The sequence below is a fragment of the Amphibalanus amphitrite genome, unplaced genomic scaffold (genome assembly GCF_019059575.1).
Source record: "Amphibalanus amphitrite isolate SeventyFive unplaced genomic scaffold, NRLGWU_Aamphi_draft 000902F_arrow, whole genome shotgun sequence".
NCBI classification, from domain to species: Eukaryota; Metazoa; Arthropoda; class Thecostraca; order Balanomorpha; family Balanidae; genus Amphibalanus; species Amphibalanus amphitrite.
This window is the reverse complement of record NW_024882396.1, coordinates 281,762-308,217: the sequence shown is the minus strand read 5'-3', so window position 1 is coordinate 308,217 and position 26,456 is coordinate 281,762. Positions and strand designations below refer to the sequence as shown.

Below are 26,456 nucleotides of genomic sequence, written 5' to 3'. Positions count from 1 at the left end.
TTCGAATCATTCCGTTGGCTAGTTGCTCGAGTCATGAGTTGATTCGAATCATTTTATCGAGGAACTTGATGAGTCATGAGTTGATTCGAATCAATTAAATTTAACATCATGAGTCGTTTGATGAATCGATTCAAATTTCCAGACTCAAACAAAGAATCGACTCAAAAAAAATTGAGTCGTTTACAAGTCTGCGGCCAGCTAGCAGGCCGTCTGCTAATTGACGCCGCGCCCGCCCGTTCCAGAGATGAAGGCGGCATTGAGCATCGCCGTCGCCTGCTTGGCCCTCCCTCACAGGTGAGTCTGCGAGCAAGTCATGACCAAGTAATGGCCGTGTGTGGAGTGAACAATACATGCTATTTCCGGTATAAAACTCACTGCAGTTCAAACGAAACTTATGCATATGTACATATTGCTATTTTTTTCACGCTTACTTTCGGAGCACTGTGACTCGTTAACTTCTCCCTCAACCAACTTCATTACATTTCAATGTAGAGAATATGGAAGGCATGCGTTTAATGGGTAAAGACATAGGCAAGTATTCAAACTGTCAGCTTCCGACTACGCCCTTTACGTTTGTTGTCAAATCCGAGTGTTGCTCTGAGCTGATCCCGAGAGGACGCACTTAGCGAGTGGGCCGCTGAGGATCATATTTGCATGATCGGCTCCGGGCCTGCCGAGCCCGTGTCAGCTAATGGACCAAAACGGAGTGCCCCGTGTTGTCCCGTGACAGAGCGACACACAGTGCCGGCAGTCACGGCGCTCAGTGGGGCGCTCTGGACGCTGTGCCGCTGTGGACAAGCCTCATGAAGGAGGGAGTACCTATCTTGCCGTCAGTGTGACTCGTGCCTTGATTGACGGCTTTCTGAAAGCGAGTCGCTGTCAGTGCCATTATTGGTGGGGTGACCCGGTGAGCTTATAAGGTATGACACCCAAGCCAACGGTAAATGCCTGCTGTGAGTCTATTCAAAGTGATTTCTGTGCCGTGAGTCGCCTGACGCGAGTGGCTCTGTATGTGCCCGCCCGCTGTCGTGAGTGAGCTCTCTCCGAACAGCAGCGGTAAGGGAGGTGGATTGGACACAGTCGACTCCGTCACCGCATTGAGCCATCAGCGGCCTTGCACTGCAGTGATGGACGAGGAAGCCAATGGTTCACAAAGTCAGCAGTTTACAGCTATGCTGTTGACGGTCCATCAAGGTTTTATGTTAACCACACGCGCCTGCTCACGAATACTGCCTCAAAGCCCATTACCAGGCCCCTATAAATCACACAGCGCAATGCTGAAACATGCCGGAATAGTTCTAAGAACTAGTGTTCCAACTCTACTGGGCCATCAGGAAACGCCGTTACAGTTTAGGCGTTCAGCCTCACACGAACACGGAAAATAGACAATTGCATGCGAATATGTAAATACTCAGTTTCGATGGAACCAAAACCTCCAAGCTAACCCGACACAAGCGAAACAGAATGAATACACGGCAACGACACGATTTAGTACGGTGTTTCCATCTGGTCAGTGGGCATTCAAGAACTTGTGCTCAGAAGTACCAGCTGCACGGACGGCCACTGACAAAGGCATGCCCGATGGGTTGAGTTTTGAACACAGCTGTGCTATGAACATTGAATGGTCTGAGAACGGTCACCTCTGACCTTTTATACCGCCCGGGACGGCAGCGTGACATGACACGTCCACACGGGCAGGTCCACCCGCTCAGTGGACGGGACACAGTGACATTAGAACACCGACCGCATGTAGAGAAACAGAGAAATGTACAGGCGAAAATGTTATGTTGGAGCATTGAGAGCATTATTAAAACCAGCGTAATTATCGACAAACCAAGCGTCGACTGGCGGTGGGTCCTCTCCGAGATCTGGTCACCCCATGGACGGACAAATATCTCCCCCGACACGATATTGCGCACACTGCTCACTGCTATCCGATGGATGCGGGCAGGAGATTGAGCGCATTTGCCGCCCGTGATTGATGGAATATAAATCCGCCGGTACAGCCGGCGACCGGCCCAGAATAAATAGAGTACCTACAATTGGGAATGCCTACATTCATCCGGGATCTGCGCTTCATGGGTACCTAGTGGAAATGGAACGCTTCAAAAGGCTCACGCATGAGTTTTACGCTCTGGAAATAAAACGCAATCAATGGAGGATGATTTATGGTGTTGTGTGCGAAAAACAATCCGGTGAACTGAATAGCAATCAGATAACTTTGGTACCTAAACAATCAGGTAGCGCGAGAATCCTAGCAAACTTCGATTTGACAACCACCGGCATTAATATTTCGCCGTGAGCAGTTTCATACGATGTGATTAGCTTAAGTTGTGATACAAAGTCAGAATAGTCTGCCAGCAATGCAAGGGTGTCTGTCTGTCTGACGTGGAATGACTTAGGACGACATTTAAGTCAACCAGTTCTTCGCCCCTCTCCTGGTGCGAACTTACATACCTACTAACAATATAAGGCTTAACCTCTAACGAGGTAATATAAGTTGCAACATTTACCGATGCCAGGCGAATCAAAACAAAATGCCTATATGAGAGAGAGTCAAAGGAAAATAGAATAGGACGTCGTTTTGTGGTCGTTTATCAAGTAGGTGACCCATATGAAAATAATATAAGTGACGTACATCTACCTTATCACCAAGTCGCCTGAAAGCCAGCTAGCGCTGGTCGACAGAGACCCGGCGCACTATTTCTCGGCGATCCCCGGCAGATGCAGCTGTTTTTGCCCGCAGTGTGGTGCCGGAGCCACCCTATCGGATCAGCGAGCAGCCGCCCCTGTTCGGTGTGCCGGGCCGGCTATTTTCCCTAGCACTGGAGTGGGGTGCAGGACACGATCTACCACACCACTCGGTAACTGAATTATAGTGCGGCGACCCGCGCGCAGACCCTGCACTCCCCACTGCGACTGCCACTTCAGCCAGGCGTCGGCACAGCGCGCTCCTCCCCCCCCCCTCCGCCGCCTCCCCGGCGTGCCATCGGTAGCTGTCGGCCGCTGCCGGCCGGCTCAATTCAGCTCGACGCTCGGTCAGATGATAGCTGCGGTCTGCTGGCCGCGTCCCACGGGGACCTGCGCGGCTGACTCTGCCACGGGCGGCTGCAACATCGACCGCCGCGCGCCGGAAAACACGGCTGGACCGACCGACGGCGGCGGCGGCGGCGACAGCGGCGACTGGGGAGGCTCAATTAGACGGCCGGCGAGACCACTCGGCGGCGACAGAGGCCAGTCCCTCCCTCCCAAACACTCGTCCCGGCTGGAGATTGTTCCACCAGCCGCAGACCGAGCCGAACAGAGCCTCATTTTAGTTTGTCTAATATGATGTCGTTATATAACATGGTTAAAGTAAAACGTCCGCCAGTTCCAGCGACGATGCACTTTAGAGGTTATTTACGATACAGGGTATACTGTTGTCAGTTTTGAGAACTGGACAATCTGACAAAAAGCAGTCGTCTGGTGACGTCCAGTTTATTCCCGAATCTCGGCTTAATCATGTTTTGAGATGAATAACGTGAAACCTTTCCGAGACGAGTCCTGCCATTAAGCTTACACATATCGTTCGTGTTTTGCAATTAATTAGCAATTTGTCAGCGCTTTCAGCGGTTGCCATTCGCCTCACACCTTCCATATTCACCTGAGCCAGGCACTGGAGCTTCAACCGAGAGTCCAGCACCAACGGCATACAAAGGCCTTTCAGTCACGTCACCGACACCGTCTTCACTTACGAGGCCTCTCTCATCTACAATAGCCTCCCTAAGCCGCCTCACTGCACTGTCTGCTTCCCATCGGCATTCGGCATCGTGCCAAGTCTTAGCTACGTCTCCTGGCCTACCCGCTGTCCCGTTCACCTGTTCAAGTACTGTGTCATGACCGCTGTCCCGTCCACCTGCCAAAGTATTGTGTCATGTCTGCTGTCCCGTCCACCTGTCCAAGCACTGTGTCATGTCCGCTGTCCCGTCCACCTGTCCAGGTACTGTGTCATGTCCGCTGTCCCGTCCACCTGTCCAGGTACTGTGTCATGTCCGCTGTCCCGTCCACCTGTCCAGGTACTGTGTCATGTCCACCGTCCCGTCCACCTGCTGCTCCCGGCACCTGTCGGTACAGTCCCTCGGGGACCGACTGTTCCTAGTACTGAGTCATAACTCACTTCCTGGACATTGCCGCCGCGCCGAACGTTATTGCATAAATGAGAGGGCAGTGAACGAATCGGACCGACGGTTGTGTCCGGTGAATGACGTGTGACTCGCGAGCCGGACACGTCATCCAACTAAATATTTATTACAGAGCAGTGAGCTGTTCAAGGACAAGTCGCAATAACTGCATGCTTGCTGTCGATCCACGTTTTCAGTAATACCAAATGCAGGTGTTCTCATCTCATATTCGTTGCTGTAGCTGCAGTAGCCACACTGGTATTTTGTCTGTGTCTGGCTGAAGTCTATCGCTGCTCGGCGGCGGCGGCCACCGTTCGGCACGTTCTTTTTCTCCGCCCGCCGACCGTCCGGACAAAATTGCCGCCTGCTCGGCGGAGCCGGCGGAGCAGTGGAGGGCGGGAGCTGAAAGAAACGGCGCCCTCGGTGTCTGGAGTGCGTCAGGCGACGGCCGCTGAAACAATTCGCTCCGGACTGAAATTCGCTACCAGTAATTTATGCTGATAGGCTCGGCCTTCAAAAACAGCCAGCCACTCATTTTCAGTGCAGCTCACGCTGAGTTTGCTGATGAAAGAGTTTGTCCACTCATTAATTACGTAGAACTTTCCATCATTTTACAGACCATTGAATATCTGCATAGTTAATTGTGATTTAGTCCCCAGTGCAGTTACGGATGATTTAAAATTTTGCTCCAATTTAACCAATTTTCGTGTACCTACTTGAAAGATTTGTTCCAGTTTGAAAACACGCATCTGACCAGAGAAAGAAAACGACTGTAGACCGCATTACCTCGGGAAAATTTGAACAATCGCCCCTAGTTGTGAACGTTTGCTTACATGCACCCGCATACTTCGTTGCGTGCTTGCATTGGTTGCTTATAATTCGCTATTGATATATTGCTGGCCTCGAGGCTCGAAGTTTAGCAAAACCCGACGGGATTTTCCATAGAAATGCGAAAACGGCACTTAAAAATCGCGTGCGCTACTAAGTAAGATTTGTGTAGATTTTCTGTTCGTTTCATCCCTTCCACTGTATTTTTTACGCCGAGTCGATGTTCACGACCCATTCCACAGTCATTCTTTACGTTATAGCCACTACACCATTTTCAAACGAAGTTAAGACAAATGAAGCCCAATTTAAAACTGTTGATTTTTTAATTAAAACAATCGAAGAGTGTGTTAAAACACGTGACATTCAGCTTAAAACGACCAACATGTGATTTCGCGTGTCAGTTGTTTTAAGCTGAATGTCACGTGTTTTAACCCACTTTTCGATTGTTTTAATTCAGAAATCAACAGTTTTAAATTGGGCTTCATTTGTCTTAACCCTCGCCGGCCGAGGGGGGGGCGGGTGCCGCCCCCCCCCCCCATAGGGTTTTTTCGCGATAGCTCCGAACACGCTGGCGATAGAGAGCTGAAACTTGGCATACCTGACCTTTGATCCAAGCCGCATCTTTTGACACCAACCGCATTTTTGGGTCAGGTCAGGTCACTGACCTATGACGTCATAAGTGAACCTCTGCACGGTCTTCAGATGTCGCAACTTCGCAACGCCCTCACTGCCAGAGGAGATGTCACAGGGAAATGAAACTTGCAGGATCTAGTATCCATTATGAGTCCCACAACTTGTTTATCTCGGATTTTTCCTAAAGGTCATATGAGGTCAGGTCATTTTCGTGACCTCACCATTATAAGTCAATGGGGAAAAATGAAAACTGCTATTCTGGCGCCGGGAACGATCTCCAACTATCTCAAGCACACAGAATCGTGATTTTATGCACTCCTTGCAAGGTTAGATGCGTCACTTTTGCAATGCTGACCTTGCGTGACGTCATTTATGACGTCATCAAGGTCATATTAGTTTTTCGTCAATAACTCTTGATCAAATTGAGCTAGCGAGTCGGGAAAGCCACCAATGGACTCAGGAAGACCTGCCAAATCGAATGATATGCGACATGACCTCTTTCGACCAACTTCGTGACCTGGGGGTGCTGACCTGACCTTGACCTGAGGTCAACACCCCAAGTTGACCTGACCCGGACAAAAAGTATATCATTCGACGCGCCTGAGCAAGACGAACACGATGCTGCCAAAATCGGCGCTCTGCGGCCGTTTTTTGCGAAGTTATTCACCAAAAACTGAACCGTACCTTGGGGCACTTGACCTGACCTCAGAGGTCACCGGTTGACCTAGGACCTTGAAATCGGGTACCAATCTCTGCGTCTCGTAACGGCGCACACGCTCGTTTTTTTCCGCGACGCGCTAGCTCCACCAGGGGCGAAACGGCGAGGGGGGGGTCGTACCCGCCCCCCCCCCTCGGCCGGCGCGTATGTAGAAAACCAATAGGTCCGGCGAGGTTAACTTGGTTCGAAAATGGTGTAAATTGGAATATCACAGCACATATAGCAAAATCTATCATCAGTACGACCCGGAGCGCGCGGTGCAGAGATCACCGCTCCTCTGTGAGCTCCCATCAGACTGAGGTCGGCATCTGACCTCTGACCTCTGCGCCCTGCCGGTGCCGGGCGGAGCACTGCTGTGTCCCTCAGCACTGCTGTGATCGACTCCAATCACCTGGTAAAGCCCCCGGCTCGCGGTGTAATCCCGCCCTAACCAGTCGCTGCCGTCGACCGGCGAGTCAGCAGCGGCGCGCCGCTACCGCCGCCGGTGTGCCGCCACCGCCGCTGATTGGTTGTGACGCGCCGGCTGATTGCAGCCGTCGTCGACCTCGGCGCTCCTCGGCCGGCGCGTCCTCGCCTCGGCCGCCGCCGCCTCGCGAATGTTTGACTTTCTCGGCCGACTGGTCTCCAGTCTAATAATCAGCCTGCCATCGACCGGCGCGTGGCCGAGCGGAGACCGGGGACTGACGAGTGGGTAGACCGGCCGCCGCCGACCGGCCCTTCTCCCCGAGTTCACAGCTGGAGAGGCGGAGGCTGCACTCGCTCACTGGTCACGTACAGCGCACGGCAATTTTCATAGATGTCGCGCATCTGCTTGCCGTCCACGATCGCCATCCAATCTCGTTCGGCTGAAATACTGGCCGGCTGCTGATTAAATGCGCCGCGCCCTGCGTGCAGCGGCCCGGCGAGGGCTCAGGAAGAGGTGGCGGAGAGCTGTCGGCTCGTTGTCCGGTCGTTTCGCGCGGCGTAGGGGGTAGGGGGTGACAGGCCGTCGGCGCCGACGAAAATGAGGTGGCCGGCCGTCGGTCTTCGTCGCCTTCGACGCAGTTATGAGGCGGGGCGATAGAGTGTGACGAGCTCTAAAGAACGGTGCGTCTCCGCGTCCGCGGACTGTTTTCCTCGAGTCAGTGAAAGCCATTCGGTCAAAAGTACTTACGGCAGCAATTGTCTGCCCGGCTCTAAGGTGGAGTGGAAGAGATCAGCCGTCTCCAGAGTATCAACAAACAAGTCTGCTTGCAAGGAAGTATTGAGCTTTAAATTAAAGTATTGTCTTCCTGAAACCATTTCAACTTTAGTACGTGTTTGCCCCGAATGCATCTGACACATTCAAGCTTTTATCACAAGGAGTCACGCAGAAAATAGGCGAAGTTAGCTCTCTCTCTAAAACATGTCCTACCAGACAATTGCCTTATTTTTCTAATATTATAGTGCCTAGGTAACACATGAACCCGTAATCTGATGGTGCGTTGTCGAGTGTAGCCTGCCGCCATCGGCGCTCTCGGATGTTAATCGCTGGAAGTTGAAGACGTTTCTAAAGACGATTATCTTTAGAAGTTGAAGAGAAGGAGATGTTTTTTATTTGCGCAGTGCCAGCAACCAGTGGTGCCCGAGGCTGTCATCTGTATGATCAGCTAGCTCTCTGGCGTGCACAGTGCACACTGCTTACTGCTTAGTGCACATTGGAACAATATATGTAGAGAATGGACAATGGACAGACAGGCGGTTACGAATTGGCGACCCTGGATAATGGACTGGACAGTGCGGGACAACCGACAACTGGCGACCCTGGACAATGGACAATGAACAAAGGACAGGTATAACAGTGACGACCCTGAACAAAGGACAGGTCGGTCCGTCGGTCGGTCGGTCGGTCGGTCGGTCGGTCGGTCGATTATAGCCCTCCCTCGCCAGGACCCCGCCCCCTGACCACGCCCTCTCCGACGGGTCGTCACCCACTACCCGGCCGTACAGCACGGGCCACGAACCAAATAACCGCACCTCGCCACCACTGCAGCCCGTGATAAATGGATTCGGATTGTGCGCCTCCTGTTTGCTTCCCGCCTACTGATGACAGGTCGCCCAACGCGCCGGAAAACTGAATGGATGGTTAATTAACGCTGCCATAGTGAGTTGGCAGGAAGTTTAGCCACCTGCCGAGGAACGAAAATGTTTGGAGAGATTTTTCTCAAACCAGAATCTCTGGTAATGGCGCAAGTAATCTAAGTTTGACAATGCTGATAATTAGGTACCATTCCTGAAAAAAAAAAACGAAAGAAAAGCGGTGCTCGAAACGAATCTTGACTGATGTATATTTCCTGATAGAAATAAGTGTGTTTTTTTTTCGCTCACTAGCCCCGACCGCCCTGTCACTTCCAACCCTGTCCCCACCTTCTCCCCAACCTGTCCCCACCGCGCCCCCATCGTCCCCACGGCTGTGTTTGTCACCGCAGGTAGTGTTGGTCCTCAGCCGCTACAAAAGCACCCCAAACTGTCCGTGACAAGAAATGGCGCCATTGTGTGTGTCGCAGATGGCATTTGTCAGCTGGTCACCAGGGAGCCGCAGGGAAAAGTAGCTGAAAAATTGTTCGGTCTAAGAGATCCAACAATAAAAGCTCACCAAGCACACGCAGAGAAGCTGATGTCAAAGGTTTCGTCGTGCGTCTTTCACATTTACACAGTTGAGACTTGCAATAGAATGGATTGTCTTGAAATTAATCACAACCTTTCATCTACCTCACTATTAACTGGCGGAAATGCTCTTCAGCCTTTTATCTGTCTTCGAACGTCATTAGCCTGCGCCCGCCGGCGTCACAGTCAGGAGCTGTGGTCTGTACGGTTATTGTTGGTGGCCACGGGTCTGGAGCCACCATATATGACGCTCCCATGTGGCACGTGCCGGGCATAACCAGCTGACCCCGCTCGGCGACACGTTCCTCGCCAGCCGAAACTGCAGCGCCGGCAGTCGCTCCCCAACGAACTGCCTGCTCTGAGACCCGCCGTGCCTGAGAATCTCAAACGCTACGACACCGTGCTCGTGGAAAAGGGGGACTTCGAGGATAAGTGCTCCCTCTCGCAGGTCGCAATCTGCCCTGAGAATAGCGAAGTAGGTTACACTCAAAGCCAGAAAATAATGTTACCAATTTCGAATGCATGTGTGCTGGACATGACTGAACAAGTGACTGTCTGCAATAGGAAGGGCCCCGGTGAGGCATGTAGCTAATTTCGATGGCGGTGGCTTGCCGCTCCTCTGCGGGGCCCTGTGGGATGACATATTGTGAGCCTTATTACCCTCGGTCGGGCCAGCGAACCGCGATTTAGCGCCCGCTTTACAGCCGCGGGACCTTTCAAAGAGCGGATATTAATCTCACGTAATGTGTAATGTTGAGCCGACCCACCAAAGTCGGCCGATCGCTCCTTTCCCAGCGCCGAGAGCGCCCTGTTTTCCAGCGCTAAAATTGAACTGTGGTGGAATTGATAGTTGGAGAGAGTATGCGCCATTTCCACCGTATCGGAGCAGAACGTGCGCTATGGAACGGAACATTTCCGCCGTTTCCGAAAGGCGGCCTGTTTTGAAAACACGGAAGATGAAATGTGGGCGTGACACGACTAAGAAAGTTGTCGATGCGCGAATTCCTACCATGGCACGAGTATGATTGCATCAATTTCGTGAATGCGTGATATGCGGTGAATTTGTGTGGGTTTAAAGACGGTTTTACATAAAATTAAAGCAACAGCTCGTATTGCAGCACAGGCAGTCTTCTTCATTCGCTGCCGATGACTGTTTTCGGGCGAACAGTCACCTTTGATAACCAAACCCCATCCAGTGATGCGGTGACTCATCAGCGTCTCAGTCTCCATGGCCCGGGTGCCCTGCAGCTCATTATCGGTGCAGTTTGGGCGACACTGCCCGGTAACTGCGGCGGTGGGCGATAAGCGGCCGCTGCTGAGCCGACAGCGGACCGATCACTATACGCCCGTCCGTCTATCGCCGCGGGGCGCACCGCCGTTAAACGTCGGCGGCGTGAAATCGCGTCAGTCGCGCGCCTCGCGCCACCTAATGGAAGTGAAATAGGGGCGACGGCTGCGCGGTGGGACGCTGTTGTCGGCAGATCGAAGCTGCGATCAGTTAAAGTGGAGCTGGCTAGAGCGGTGGACAAAATGGTCTTTGAGGCCTTGGGTAGCACTCGATGTACAAACGGAGGTAAATAGCGGGGAAACATTTTATCGAAACCGCGGAAATTTGAGACATTGGTGAACGAATTTGAATAGTTACAAGAAAATTAGGGAATTTTAATTAAGATATCACAAACAATTGTAAAGGTTCAATAAATTAGTGCTCACATGCTTTCCAAAAATGATTCTTTTCTGTCTAGAAAAACTCGGATGTCACCTGTTTTGAATGATTATGATATACCTACGAGCAGTAGAACGAGCATATACCTAAGCATATGCCTAGCATATGTACCTAAGGCTAGAATTGACGATACACACTTTCATTATAGATTTGAACTCGTAGCATATTCGTCGGCTATCTGTTGAGTATTCGACGTGCAACGATCGTCTAAGAAATTACGATACGATGCGCTGCAGCGGTAACACCCAGCATCAATAGCTTTCTCTTGCTACCGGGAAGCCTTTAAGGTTTAAGTGCTATAATTTTGTCTAGATCGCACAAAATTATATGTTTATAAAACAAATGCTGGCCTTCACTCTACCAGTGCACTTTATTTTGCATTTGGCAATGCGGGAAAACTGGCTGAATGACATTTCCAAACTGCACAGAGCGAGCATTTTGTCAAAGTTTGGGCGTAAACGACCGTATCTCGGCAAACTTCGCTCGCTCTAACATGAATTTACGTTTACTGCCAGTCCGTTGGTAGCTGCATAACTTTTCACCGCATTGGCACTGAGCATACGTGACTAAACTCTGAGATTGGTGCCTTTTGAGATAGCTCAATATGGGCCGTGACCAGAATGAAGATGCTTCTCGAGCTCGCTTCTGAATTTGGTCGCTATTGATGAAAACGTTAATATACTGCTTGACGCAAGGTCCCAATGACCTGACGGAATACCAATCTGTGTTTGGTTGCCCAAGCAGGTGCACTGAGGAATTAGATTCCAAATCCGAGCTTACACGAATTGATTTGATTCAACCTCACTCAGCCCTGCCCGACTTGATCTTCTGACCTGATCTGACCTGACCCGACCTGACCAGACCTAATCCGACCTGACACTCTGACCTGACCTCCCCGACGTTTCCCGTCCACAGAGGGCTCGGTGGCCGATGACGCGGCCGGCCGGGCGCTTTCCTGGGTGCTGGAGAGGCAGGGCGACGACCACGGCTGGGCCACAGAGTCCTCCAAGGCGGTGATCGCAGTCAACCTGGCCAACTCGACGGCGCTGAGCGGTGTCGAGAGGGAGCTCACCAGCAAACAGCTGCAGATCAACTTCCTAGTGGACATGTGGGGGTGAGTCCGGCCTCTGGTCATTGGCTGACGTCCGCACTGGCATGTGGGCGCATACTGCAGCGTGGATCGACCATGCAGTATGCGGTGTGGGAAGTAGAATGTTTTATGAGAAAGTGGGCAGTAGAAGTAGGTCAAAACACGCTTAGATTAGCTAGCATGCATTTTATCTATGTTGTTTTTTGCTTTATTGTATTGTTGCATTGCAGACTGCATTGTAGTTAATAGTTGTTTTGCATGACGCACGATGGATGTGGCGCACTAATTAGTGACTATGGGCAATAGCTTAACATAAGCTCAACAACAACCTATCTTATCTGATTCTATTAAAAAACGTCTGACTGCTCACATGCCTTAGTTTCATGTATATATTCAGTGAGTACTGAGTAAGACATCTGACAAATGATATTTGTAAATTTAGTCTCAGGTGCCGGTGACTTGACGTCATCGGCTCGAGGTTTAGCCGTCTAAATTATTTCCAGCGGGGACAAAATAGCCCGTGCTGTCGCTGGAATCTCGCAGAGATATCCCAGCGGCGCCCACCATGTAGGCTGGTCCCCTGACGCCAAGGTGGGAGCGGAACACATGGGCCCGCGTGTAGCAGGAGCAAGAGGACACTCATGGCAAAGCAGTGGTGGTGAAAAGACACACTGTTTTGCTTGGGTTTCACTTGTATTGCATAAAATCATTTAAAATGCAAATTTACAATGGCACATTGTTATTGCACCATAACCTCAAAGCATTATATGTGTGTCATACTGGCGTAAAAATGCCAAAGTTAAACCTGGCACTGATGTCTAGACTACTTTATTGGTAGATACCCCTCTACTTTTGACTTATCTGTACAGTTCTAGAAAAGTCTAGAGACTTGACTGTTTAAACGGCAATTATTGCTTTATCGCTACCAGCAATGTCGCATTACCAGCTTTCAGAAGGATGAGAAGAACTGGGGCTGTGGCCCTCGACCATCCAACATGACTGAAAATGGCACCACGACCACCCGCAAACCTTACTACATATGCAGGTAAGCAGGTGTTGCTAACATATAATTACACGAAACGAAAGAACTACATAATAGGTCATGTTACATATCATCGATGAATTTGAATTAATGTTGCTAGATCATGCAGCAACTTCCCAACTTTGAGCTGGCATATAGCTGGCAGTTTACAGCACATCATCGGTGCCATGTCTGAGCTGTGAGGGCACCACTTCCTGTCAGTGTCGGACAATTGTGCGGGAAATGGACCCGGAACTCCGGCCCCACGTCCCGGCTACACTGCAGACGGCAGACGAGCCCCCCGGGTCCAGTCCGGCGGCACTTTATTGCCCATTCCCAGACATCAACCTCACCAAGCGCCAAAGATTTCGGGGCCAATTTTCTGGCTGTTGTTAGCTTTCATTGCGGCCATTCTAACCGGATGAAACTATTAGAAGTCCATATCATTGTGGTTATTCTTGTACTCTGTTTTGGCAGTTGCATAAACGAGTAATAAATTATAGAGGCTGTGAATCTTGCTCAATCTTTATTTTATAAAGATTGATGCACACTTATTTGTGTATTGCTTGTTGTGGCATGTGCACGCGCATAAAACACCCTATGCATGACTATGGCTCTGGGATTTAATGCAGCAATGCTCCGATACCAAAGTTTATACTACCGAAGAAACTACATAAGCACGTTAGAATGTATATATCATGTGCCATGTATTACTTACATAAGTATGCGTTATGCAAGCATGTAACTAGGTTCTGTTGGAGTAGGGTATAATACTATGGTTTTTCTTATACCTCATTTTCTAGGTACCTACCGATTTTTGCCATGACTGCATTCTGTAACGATCCAGGACAACACATTTTGCTTCCACCGTATTTTACTTTGTACACTATTTTTTTAATTTGTGGAAGTACCTTAGTTCTACCTATAAAGTGTCAAATCCGTAATCACGTAACTGTAGCGTAATAAGTGTACCTAATCGTTGAATTCATATATTGCTATGTATTGGGAATGAGATCACTTGTGACATTGAACTTTCCATGCATTGTCCGCTATTTTATGCTATCAGTTGTTCAGGGACATCGGTAATAAGGTTCTAATCCAAAGAGCTGCCCTCTAACGAGTAATCTTAATTTAGCGTGTCCTCCGATCAACTCCTCTCCCTGTTTGGCTGTGAAAGGCCGTCAACACCCGGGTTTATCTTCGCCTCCAGCTCTGTGCGAGCCACCGCTTCGTCAAACCCGGGTGGACGACGAGGGTCGTTTGGGAACAAAGGACAGGACGGTGATGATGGGGATGGTGGGTGGGCAAACACTCCGCGCACCCCTTGTACACCGCGGCTCGGCTCACACTGCGCGTGTTATCGGCCGACCACGGCGGGGCCGCCGCGGTTCTGTTTGTTCTTCTCCACCCTTCTCGTTATCGCCCCCCCCCCCCTCCCCCTCCCCCTTCCCTGGACCCCACTGGCTCGGTGTCGCGTCGTGTCACGTCGGCCCGCTAATCACGATTCAACGTCCCGTTAATGCTTGATTAGCGTGTCCTCCGATCAACTCCTCTCCCTGTTTGGCTGTGAAAGGCCGTCAACACCCGGGTTTATCTTCGCCTCCAGCTCTGTGCGAGCCACCGCCAAACACCCCAAAGGAACCAAGGGTATGTGTATTCATACTAGATTATGCGCGCGTGTCCCGTTCACAGGGTTCACAGGCGGTACCTGTCAACACGTGGGTTCCACGGCTCGGGTCCTGCAGGTACTCCGCCACACACGATGGGGGCCGGACCGGACACTGGGCCGCCTGTGGCCGCAGCCGCCGGAAACCGCGCCAAGTCGTGCCGACTGAGCGCGTCGGCCGCGCCGTTCTCTTTCGTTGCCACGTACTCGACGGATACAGCGAACTCATGGAACGCCGTCCAGAACAGGGGCTGACGCAGCAGCGCTATAATCAGTGGCGACCCCGACCATCCCCTCCCCCAGACCCCCACCACCCCCATGTTATCGGACCGGATCAGCACGCGGTGCCCTCCCCATCTCTCTCCCCACACCAAACATGCCACCATGACGGGGATGAGCTCCAGCCACGTCATGGATGGCGCGGCGTCACACTGCCGCTCGCGGGGCCACTCCATCATCCACCATTCGTCTCCGTGCCACGCCCCCATCCCCCGACGTGAGCTGTCCGTGTTCATCACAATACAGTGGTCGTACTCGCCCGGTGGCGGGGGGGGGGGGGGGGGAATGCCGTACCACATCGGCAAAAAGTGGCCCACCACCGTAAAACCGCCCGTACATCGGCCGTGATCCGCACCCGGCGGTTCGGTCCGCTAACAGAGTGCGCCGCATCTAGCAGGCGTCTAGTGAACGCCCTCCCCGGCGGGACGTACTTGCTGGCGTGCACGAGACGTCCCACCACCGACAGCAGTTCCCGCTGTGTGCATTTCTGTCGCCCGAGCAGTGTCTTTAGTAACTCCTGGGTGCCCACTAGCTTGGCGTCTGGCAACTCTAGGGTGTCTAGGGTGTTTCTGTGTCTATCACAACCCGAGAAGCTCCATCCGTGTTGATAGCGGGGCGCGTTTCCGCTCGGCCAGCGGCACGCCCACTTCCGCACAAATGTCTCGCAGTCTCACATACGCTACGTCGGCACTGTCCGATACTCCGCGCCCTACCCCGAAGAAGTCATCTAAATAATTGCGTATATACACGTCCGATGTCTGATCCTGGAACACATAGGCGCAAGCATGTGGCAAAATCATTGAAAACCCATGGACTGCTTCTAGCCTCAATGGCAGACAAACCTGGTAGTATAGTAAACCGTCCCAACAGAACCCCAGTAGCGCCCACTGGCCGGGCCGGACAGGTATAAGTTTGAATGCATTTTTAACATCGGTCTTGAACAGCAAGGTCCCGGCGCCTCCAGCTAGGAGAATCGACCGCACGGCCTCGTCGAATGATGTGTACGTCACACGAAACTCGTCTGGGTCTAACCCGGCGTTGACCCCGACATCTCTCGACTGTGATAGATCTAAATGAGCCGCACTTCGCCATTAGGTTTATCGCGCGCACTCAACGGGTTCACTATCATGTTCGGCAGCGGTGGAGCATGGAACGGTCCCCGTGTCGTACCGTCCGCGACCTCTCGCCGAATGGCTGCCGTCACCCCGGCACGGCGCCGTTCGGCGGACTGATTGTTTTTCGCGAAACGGCCCCGCGCCGCACCGCGGTATCCAATGTCAGCCCCGTGCCGGAACCGCCCAACGACAGTTTCTCTGGCATCGACCATTGTCCACAGCCTGTCGCTTGGCTTCCACCCTTCTGCACTGTCGACGGCGTAGGATCATGCACGAGTCTAATTATGAATACGCCCCCGAAGTCACGCCTAGGATCGCAGTACCACAGCCTGCCGTGCCGGGCTATCTGCTGTTTGCACTTGCCTGACCGGCCCGCCGCGCCGGCGCCGCGGTGTGCGTTATGAGTCACTCGAGGTCGTCTTTCCGCGCGTCCGCCCGCTCGGCCGCACGTTCCCTTATCCATGTCGCCGCACCCCCCCCCCCTCTCTCTCTCTCTCTCTCTCTCTCTCTCTCTCTCTCTTCCTCTCCCTCCTCTCTCTCTCTCTCTTCCGCCCTCCATCCTCTCTCTCTCTCTCTCTCTCTCTCTCTCTCTCTCTCTCTCTCCTCTCCTCTCCTCTCCTCTCCTCTCCTCTTTCCTCCCCTCCCCTCCTCTCCTTCCGTCCCAGGCCATTGTCCCTCCCTTGTTCGTCGGTTTGTCGGCGGTGTAGCTTTTATCACCGCTACGGCCGCCCAGGCCGTAAGCAAATAGCACCACTGGGTCCACAGATTCCCCTCATGTCCGGCTTTCGCGTTTGACGCGAGCACTAGTCAGCGAGTTTGCCGCGCTGCGTTTCTGCTGGGCTATACGCGTTGAACTTGGCATGTCTGGCAGGCGCCGCTATTGCGCCAGGTATATATCGATACCATACCGAGGCCGCGATGACATGCACACGCACCGACCAGTTGGCGACATGTTGACCCTGTTAATGTCATCTAGACCGCCTTGCCGACGCCGGGTCTAAGCCAACAGAAATGTGACGCCCACACCACGTGGTCAGAGTATAACCGGATCCAGTCATTCCAGCCGGTGGTCCAACCTACATACACTAACCGTCGCGTTCACTGCCTTGCTGGGGGAGAGCCGGCGCCGGCCGAGACGAGACGAGACGAGTCGGCCGTTTGGGGTGACGTCCTTGAGGCTCGCTTTGGCGGAGCTTAATGACGTCCCATTGGCGACCGAACTGGTCTGATGACCTGGGCATTCCAGCCCAATCAGGAGCCGGATGGCAGGGGGAGGGGGGGGGGGTCCAACTGACCCCTTCCCCACACGCTAGACGCAACAGAACGCCGCACACGGACGAGGGATATGATAGGTGTACGGATCAGGCTCATTCGAAAGCCCGACCCATCAGTATCACAAGCGGCGGCCGCCGCCGCGACGGGACAGTGACGACCTGCAGTTGTGCAGTTACATTCCGACTTAGCGTTGGAAACGGTCTAACATGAGCCTTCTTGCTGATACGTGCCCTGTGGAAAGACCGCAGTCGACACAGCCAGCCGGGAACCACCGCGGCACGTCAGCGTGACACTCACCATATCAATCCGCCTAGCGCTCAAAGCAAGCCGAAATCGGGGCGCCCGGGGCACCCGGCTAGCCGACATACAATGCATCTCTGCACGGCTGCGTGACACTGACTGGGACGGTCTATTCTGCGCACACACCCAGTCTGGAATCCATCACTGCACCGCAGAGTGACACTGACTATTTCGATCTACCCGATGCACATGTCCAGCCAAGTGTATCTCCCTCCCCCCCCCCCCCCACCCCCACCCTCCGTTATGACCGGCCCCTCCCCAGAACCCAGCCGCCGCTGGAGACCGCTCCCAACGCCCCATCTCCCCTCCCTGGGCCTCGGCACGGCCGACCTGTTTGTCTTAGCGCGCAGCTGCGTGCCCTCAAACTCTCCCTCTCTGCTCTCCCACTCTCCGCTATCGTCCCGACCGGTCGTAAGCTCCAATATTTGCTCAGCCGCGACAACACCTCGCTGACGGCGCCTCGTCTTTATCACCTCGGCGTATGCCGTCTAGTGGTGTTAGTTGCAGAAAATGTATGTCCAATGTCCGTCCAATTCCAATGCTTACGCCGATTTCCGTCCAAAATGTTTAAGCTAGCCATTTGTCCAAAGATGTCCGAAACCTACGCAATAGTTTACACTTAACACTGTTATCTTTTTTTTATGTATTTTTAGCAGCTTTAATGTGTTAATCATCTCAAAGGCTGATCTTTCTATTCGCCAATCAGTGTTAACCACGATTGCTTTATAGAAATGCTGAGGTGTAGCAATGATTGTCCAAAGTTGTCCAAACCTGCGTCATTGTCCAACCGAATTCCGGATTGGACATTGGACAAAATCGGAAATCCACAGATTCAAGCTACGATTGACACCACTAAATTGCCGTCTCACCCAATGCCGCCGCGCCCCGATGGAGGCCATTAGATACCCGCCCCTCTCCTATACGTGCCCGCCTGTTCTGGATCAGTTCGCACCATTACCTGCCGGGTAGAACTCGCGAGTTACGTCACGTGTCAGGTCATACCCGTCGTCGGGCCAGATATGGCTCGACGGGGACCACAGTTGCCAGGTCCTCCTGTGCACACGGCATGTACTGATCAGGTCTCACCCGTCGGCCGTGGCCATGACACGACGGGGACCACAGTTGCCAGGTCATCCTGTTCACACGGCATGTACGGATCAGGTCACACCCGTCGGCCGTGGCCATGGCCCGACGGGGACCACAGTTGCCAGGTCCTCCTGTGCACACGGCATATACGGATCAGGTCACACCCGTCGGCCGTGGCCATGACACGACGGGGACCACAGAGTGCCAGGTCCTCCTGTGCACACGGCATATACGGATCAGGTCACACCCGTCGGCCGTGGCCATGACACGACGGGGACCACAGTTGCCAGGTCATCCTGTTCACACGGCATGTACGGATCAGGTCACACCCCTCGGCCGTGGCCATGACCCGACGGGGACCACAGTTGCCAGGTCATCCTGTTCACACGGCATGTACGGATCAGGTCACACCCGTCGGCCGTGGCCATGACACGACGGGGACCACAGTTGCCAGGTCCTCCTGTGCACACGGCATATACGGATCAGGTCACACCCGTCGGCCGTGGCCATGGCACGACGGGGACCACAGTGGCCAGGTCATCCTGTTCACACGGCATGTACGGATCAGGTCACACCCGTCGGCCGTGGCCATGACACGACGGGGACCACAGTTGCCAGGTCATCCTGTTCACACGGCATGTACGGATCAGGTCACACCCGTCGGCCGTGACCATGACGCGACGGGGACCACAGTTGCCAGGTCATCCTGTTCACACGGCATGTACGGATCAGGTCACACCCGTCGGCCGTGGCCATGACACGACGGGGACCACATTGCCAGGTCATCCTGTTCACACGGCATGTACGGATCAGGTCACACCCGTCGGCCGTGGCCATGACACGACGGGGACCACAGAGTGCCAGGTCCTCCTGTGCACACGGCATGTACGGATCAGGTCACACCCGTCGGCCGTGGCCATGACACGACGGGGACCACAGTTGCCCGGTCCTCCTGTGCATAGGCATATACGGATCAGGTCACACCCGTCGGCCGTGGCCATGACACGACGGGGACCACAGTTGCCAGGTCATCCTGTTCACACGGCATGTACGGATCAGGTCACACCCGTCGGCCGTGGCCATGACACGACGGGGACCACAGTTGCCAGGTCATCCTGTTCACACGGCATGTACGGATCAGGTCACACCCGTCGGCCGTGGCCATGACACGACGGGGACCACAGTTGCCAGGTCATCCTGTTCACACGGCATGTACGGATCAGGTCACACCCGTCGGCCGTGGCCATGACACGACGGGGACCACAGTTGCCAGGTCATCCTGTTCACACGGCATATACGGATCAGGTCACACCCGTCGGCCGTGGCCATGACACGACGGGGACCACAGTTGCCAGGTCCTCCTGTGCACACGGCATATACGGATCAGGTCACACCCGTCGGCCGTGGCCATGACACGACGGGGACCACAGTTACCAGGTCATCCTGTTCTCACGGCATGTACGGATCAGGTCGCACCCGTCGGCCGTGGCCATGACACGACGGGGACCACAGTTGCCAGGTCATCCTGTTCACACGGCATGTACGGATCAGGTCACACCCGTCGGCCGTGGCCATGACACGACGGGGACCACAGTTGCCAGGTCATCCTGTTCACACGGCATGTACGGATCAGGTCACACCCGTCGGCCGTGGCCATGACACGACGGGGACCACAGTTACCAGGTCCTCCTGTGCACACGGCATATACGGATCAGGTCACACCCGTCGGCCGTGGCCATGACACGACGGGGACCACAGATGCTGGCCTCTCTAGGCGCACGGTGTCGTGGTCAGCTAGGTACCCGCCCCTCTCCGTCACGCCCACTTCTATAGCGCCCGTCGAACGGTCCCCCCCCCCCTATCCCGTCTCCTCGTGGCCGTTCTACCTAGATCCTTCCCCCCCCCCGCAGCCTATCGCTGCGCCCACCTGCCATCATGCGTCCGTCTCCTGTCGCTCCGTTGATGTTGTCCTGTTATTCCGTACACCAAACCGAGCACTTATATCGCATTCGTCGCGCGCGCCGCGCGAGAAACACTCCGCGCACCCCTTGTACACCGCGGCTCGGCTCACACTGCGCGTGTTATCGGCCGACCACGGCGGGGCCGCCGCGGTTCTGTTTGTTCTTCTCCACCCTTCTCGTTATCGCCCCCCCCCCCCTCCCCCTCCCCCTTCCCTGGACCCCACCGGCTCGGTGTCGCGTCGTGTCACGTCGGCCCGCTAATCACGATTCAACGTCCCGTTAATGCTTGATTATCGTCTCTCCTCCGTCATTTGGAGGGACTGCACCCATTTATCGACATATTTTAATTGATATTCTCTCCGTCAGTCGGAGGGACTATCCTCTAACGACGGGCCGGATCGCCGAATACGTGCTAGCCTTCGTCAGCCTCTGCTTCGACGTCCGCAGCTTCCACGGCCGCGACATGACAGGTCAGTGCGCAGGTCAGGTCAGCGACATAACAGGTTACTACGCAGGTCAGGTCAGCGACATAACAGGTCAGTGAGCAGTTCAGGTCAGTGACATGACAGGTCAGTACGCAGGTTAGATCCGCGACATGACAGGTCACTGCGCAGGTCGTAGCGCCCAGACTGCGGCCAGCGGCGCGGGGTCCGCCGGTAATAACGGAACGTCCGAGGCCGACCGGCCCGTTCCGTTATTGGAGAGTGCTAGTGGTGAAATTACATTTTTTTCTTAAAAAAGGCTTTGTTAATAGAAAATAAGATTAAAATATTTGCTTAGAAAATTTTAAAAATACAAATAACAATTATGTTAATACATATTGTACATTTCTTATTTAATATTTTATTATTTTGCTCCTCTATAAACGCAACCCGGCGTGCGCCATTCCGGATTCCCGTTGGTGTTAGAGGCATTTATCTGATCGTCGTTGTGATATTGCGCTTATTCAGGCTATTATACAGTATCGTAGCTACCTGAACTACGGTTCTTCGAGTCTGAAATGGGAAAAAGTCGGGCGAAGCACAGTCTGCGAGTTCTCCATATCGGTAAGAACTTATCTTGAATGTGCGCCATGTTTGTGCCATCTTGATGACTGTGGTCAATTCATGTGGATTTGTATGTGAATTGGACCAGTCGCGGACCTGAGTCAGGTCCGCGACTGGTCATGTCGTGCAGGTCTGGCCCACGGCCGCGGCATGATATGTCATCGGCCATGAGTTCTCAGCACAATGTCCATCAGTTCATTGCGCTGAAGCTGTGACCGGAACAGACCGATGAGTGGGTGTCAGCCCGCGGCGTGATGGGTCCAGCCGTTCAGCCGCTCTCTGCAATACGTATCTAACAGCATAAGTGGGGAATTCTTCTATTATCTGGGCAAAAGATATTTGTCCATGAAACGCAATCGGGTATTCAAGTCTGTTTCTAATTAAATTCATTGGATTGGTCATGTGAGCCTTTGTGTCTCCCGACGTAGACCATTAGAGCTTCATATCAGTTGGGGCAGGCTACTTGGGCTCGCGTCCCAGGTGAGGCGCTCATTTTCAGCCTTTTCTCCGCTCTGACTGCAGGATAATACAGTCGTCTTTTCTGCAGAGACAGCTAATATTAGAGCTGCCGTCTTCCGCGCGGCGGTCCATTAGAGCTGCCGTCTCTGCGGCAGTCCATTCCCCGAGGCAGAATTTACATGCCTGCTGATTGCGTCCCGCCAGACATGGGCGTTTGTCATGGTTAATGGTGTCATTTCGTTAGCGAGATTCCAGGCCTCCCGGCGATTTGTTCTCGTCAAGGTGAAGAATGGCAGAGGCATGCGGAGTTTGGCGACCCAATTTTTCAGCCGTGCTGCCCTTTGGTGAAATTCGCAAATTTGCGGAAACAATAGATTGCATCGTGTTAATGGTATGCAGTGCGGCCGAAAACTTCGGCATCCGGTATCAAATTACGGAACTTCATGTTCGGAAATGTTGTAATTCGTCATGTCACAAAAAGTTACAATACTATTTAGTTATAATGCTGCCAGTGTGTAACTTATTTCCCTTAGCAACGAAGCCCAACCAAACTGCATCCAGAATCAATTCAGACTAATTAAAACCTCTGATTATCTATGCTGAATTGCTGGGCCACCGACTCGATTGCCCTCGGTATCACGCCGGTCAGCTGATCGTTCCTGCCCCTGTCGTGGCCGGTGCGTGGCCCCGTCTGGTATATCGTCCCGCCGATCACCGTCGTCCGCTGTATCTCCGGCTGCTGTGTCTGACCACACGGCGCTCCGCCCTCTCCGTGTGGGCCGGCCGCCTAATCGACCCGTTCGCTGCTCGGTCAGGGGATCAGGGGTCGTCTCCGGTCCGCAGCGCGTGTCAGTGGCTAAATACTGGCCCGAGATGGGCGCGCTAGTCAGCCGGTGATTCGATCTTCACCATCGCTGCGTATGTATTTATGCCACTTCGCTAATATGATAAATGGACCTGGCCTACTCTTCTCCCTATTGTTGAGCTCCATATCAACAGCTGGCCATTTATTGAAAAATGGAAGCCTTGTAAAACCTTAAAAAGAAATATTGAAAGGTATATTAATACACCAGCAACTTAACCCTTAAACCTTAATGGTTGGAAAGAGCGATCCGTTGGGCGGTCGCTCATTAAAACGACGCTAAGCTAATAGCATTGAACCAACTGTTCCGCATCTCCTGCAGAATATCATGCTTTTGTTGCATCTGCCAAACAATGTATTTCTTTGCTTTTCATTATATTTACGTCCATCGTTCCGTCTATCCCGGCCGTCCACACTCACAGTGTCCACACTCCACACTACACACGGTCCACACTCACAGTGTGGACCGTGTGTAGTTGCACGGTCGCCGTCGTGCAACTATAACACGGCCGGCGAACAACCATAGCACGGCCGGTCGTATCTTATGTACAGCCCTCTGCAAACTGCGTGGTAGGTATTCTTTTTTCGACAAAACCGCGAATAACGCGAATACTATGCTAACGGTCACTCGGAAATCGTAACAGCAATACGCGTGAGACTCCGCACCTTAGATTGGGCTTATTTTGGTATACATTTTCCATCTAGTTTGGCAGCAACACACTCAAGTTTATATTTGCCCCCAAAACAAACTTTTGCATTTTGTTGCTACACTAGGCGTATACTTTGTTCAGTGATAGAACCAATCGAATTATCGAAGGAGTGGAGCATGGCGCATCTATATGCAATGAGATCCGACCGACTGATAACATAGCCTTTGAGTTATTATCAGTTTTGTCGAACAAAGAATACCTACCACGCAGTTTGCAGAGGGCTGTACATACATACGACCGGCCGTCGGCGTCTGTCCCGCATCATATTGGTGCCGTCGGCGGGCGGCCAGCACTTTGTCATCAGCTCTGCGTCGTCGCCTTCTGACGGCGCGTGATTGCCCCGAGCTGCAGCTGCGGCGCCCTGGTCGCCGACATATTGAGGGTAGCGGCCGACACGCCCGGCTGGCGTTCAACTGGGGGTTGAGGCAGCGGCACCTCCGCTCGGCGCGGCGACACAGCCCGATCGACCGACCGAAATGAAGCCGCCGAAAACAGGGCCGCGCGATGAATGGGTGAGCTGCCGACTGATGAACGGCTGCTGTCTCCGGGACCGGCGGCGGTCGCCGCTCTGCGGCCAGACCACTCAGCAGGACACGACTGCGGCCTTACGCAGGGGACGCTGCCGAGGCGCGTCGATTCAGGCGGAATGGCTCGGCCTGTACTGGTCACATGAACTCCACTCACTGAGGCAGCGTTAAGGTTAAGCTGCTGAGGCGCCGCGGTCGTGATAGAGCTCCGTGACCGTTAAATGTCTCCGCGGCGGCGGCTGAACAGCACCGGCTCCATTAGGGCTTCTCGGGCCGTGTTCGGCGACACCCCGATCGACCCGGGCCAGCTAAAGGCTTCAGATTTTGTCCCGATGGCTTCACCGCATCAGTTAAACGGATTTTATCCAGTAACACAAAACGTTGAATGTATTTTGCAGTCGGTGAAGCCAACTAAGCCGGTACAAGTCATGTAGCCAGTGCTGTATTTTTTCCTGTATTTCGCTGTTTTTTCTCGTTGTTTGATCGCAGCAAAGCTGTGATTCGTTAGACCAAGGTGAATCTGTTTTAATGTATCTTTCATATCGGCAGGACTACATTGCTATTCTTTTAATTAAATCGAAGGCATTCAAATAAGATTTACAGTGCTCAAATAAATACGATGGTTGTGCAGAACTGCATTTGGACAGGACCGCATTCTTTGTTGCTATGTCGTTTTTGAACACCTAACGGCTGAGCGCTGGGTCTTTCATCACCCGTGTTTGTCGCGCGTTTGATGCTGGTGAGAGTGCTGGGGAATGGCTGAATGCAGCATCGATCATCCGCCGCCTCTGCGGTGCTGCATGTGGGTGTGTGCCGGCATTGATCTTGATAAGCACGCGGCTTACAGTCCAGGCTCCGTCCGGCGATATCGTGATTATTCGTAGATGATTATTATGGCTTTGCCTCGTCGATAACCTGCACAGAAAATATAATTCGCTTTGCAAGCAATTACTTCATAAAAAATCATTGAGTTCAACATGCATATATGCCTCGTAGGCTTTCCTTTTGCCTTATTTTCTAAACCCCATAGACGACCATGTAGCCCAGATATTGTACGTCTTTCTAGAATAGATTGTCATTCGGAACAGAAACCAGTCAGGCTGAATCAGCAATCAACCACACACATCATTCGGAATTGCCGCGAGTTGCTGCGGCCGCCAGCGATAAAGAGCGACTGTCTCGTAGCGCCGGCGTTCGGCCGACTGCTCTGTGTTGTATGAGCGGCGTATTTCGTGGCTAACGAAGCCGGGAAGCGTCTGGTCGCCGGCCGGGCCGCTGCAGTCCCGAGGACGGGGCCGTGGCGGACCGATACGGGGCAGCTGATGACGAGTTACGAGCGCCACACGTCTCAGATCGGTCGGACAGAGGCAGACGGCCCGGCCCGATCGGAGGCGGGATGTGCGGAGACCGCGCTCCGGGTGGCCGGCTTTTGGTAACCGGATGTCCCAGTGACGTATGGCAGGTCGCACCAGACCAACTGCAGGAGTCATTGTAAAGATATTTCATATAATAATAAAGACATTTGGGTGGTCAATTTGCATACATTTAAACATTTTCCTTTACTATTCTGATGCATCTGTTGTGGGGAATTACTATATGAAACTTTGGCTGCCTTCTTGTAATCACATTTCGATTTATATGCAAGTCTTACATAACCTCGTTTGACGTTAGTAGCCATTTACCCAGCGTGGAGCGTCGCGAAAGTTGCCAGAGATAGCCCTGATTTATTCTCAAGAGGCGTTAAATGGCCCATAGTCCCTAACGTTAATCAACACGGCACACCGTGAGATAGCCTTTATCCGACCACTGGAGGGCGCTACAGTGGATTATGCGGTTACCAACCGGAGTCAGAAACGCCGACGAGCAGTCGGCTGCCGCCCTTAAAAACTAACCCACTCGAAACAAAATATCTCTTGTCTCTCATGTAGATTTCTAACCTCACCGGCTGAAGTGACCCGTGGACCGTGGACCGTCTGTTCAGCCCGCCTCCCGTGCCCCGCTGGCCGGACTCCCGGTCCCTCCGTTCCTCCCCGCCGCACCCCAGTGGCGCTGACCAGTACTCTGGTGCTCCGACAGCGATTCTCCAGCACCACCCGGGCGTCATGGACTATGAGTCGGCGTTCGTGGTGCTGGCCACGTGTGCGGCCGGCGCCCCGGTCCGGAGGCGCAGCTACAGCAAGCTGATGACGGTGGCGCACGACCCCAACGACCTGCACGGCACAGGTCAGTCCGCCTGGCACAGGTCAGTCCGCAGCCACCACAGCACTGGTCAGTCAGCAGCCAGCACAGCACTGGTCAGTCAGCAGCCAGCACAGGTTAGAGTCAGAGAACCACAGGTCAGAGTCTGCCCGGAGCTCACGGCCGATAGA

The 26,456-nt window shown here is 53.3% G+C and overlaps 1 protein-coding gene across 8 annotated transcripts in view; it reads left to right on the top strand.

Annotated features, from left to right (window-relative positions):
- The first annotated feature begins 141 nt into the window (after nt 1-141).
- LOC122367876 (uncharacterized protein CG3556-like) overlaps nt 142-26,456 on the top strand; it is a 34,040-nt gene continuing 7,725 nt past the window's right edge. For 2 of the 8 annotated variants that reach the window (XM_043341398.1, XM_043341397.1), the window contains exons 1-5: nt 242-294; nt 11,606-11,804; nt 12,727-12,825; nt 20,850-20,953; nt 26,164-26,310. In XM_043341398.1, coding sequence (XP_043197333.1) covers nt 11,797-11,804; nt 12,727-12,825; nt 20,850-20,953; nt 26,164-26,310 — 358 coding nt within the window. In that variant the 5' untranslated portion in view covers nt 242-294; nt 11,606-11,796. Of the gene's footprint in view, nt 295-10,468; nt 10,538-11,605; nt 11,805-12,726; nt 12,826-20,849; nt 20,954-26,163; nt 26,311-26,456 lie in introns of those variants that run through there. The other 6 variants (XM_043341393.1, XM_043341392.1, XM_043341396.1 and 3 more) reach the window with 4 other exon arrangements.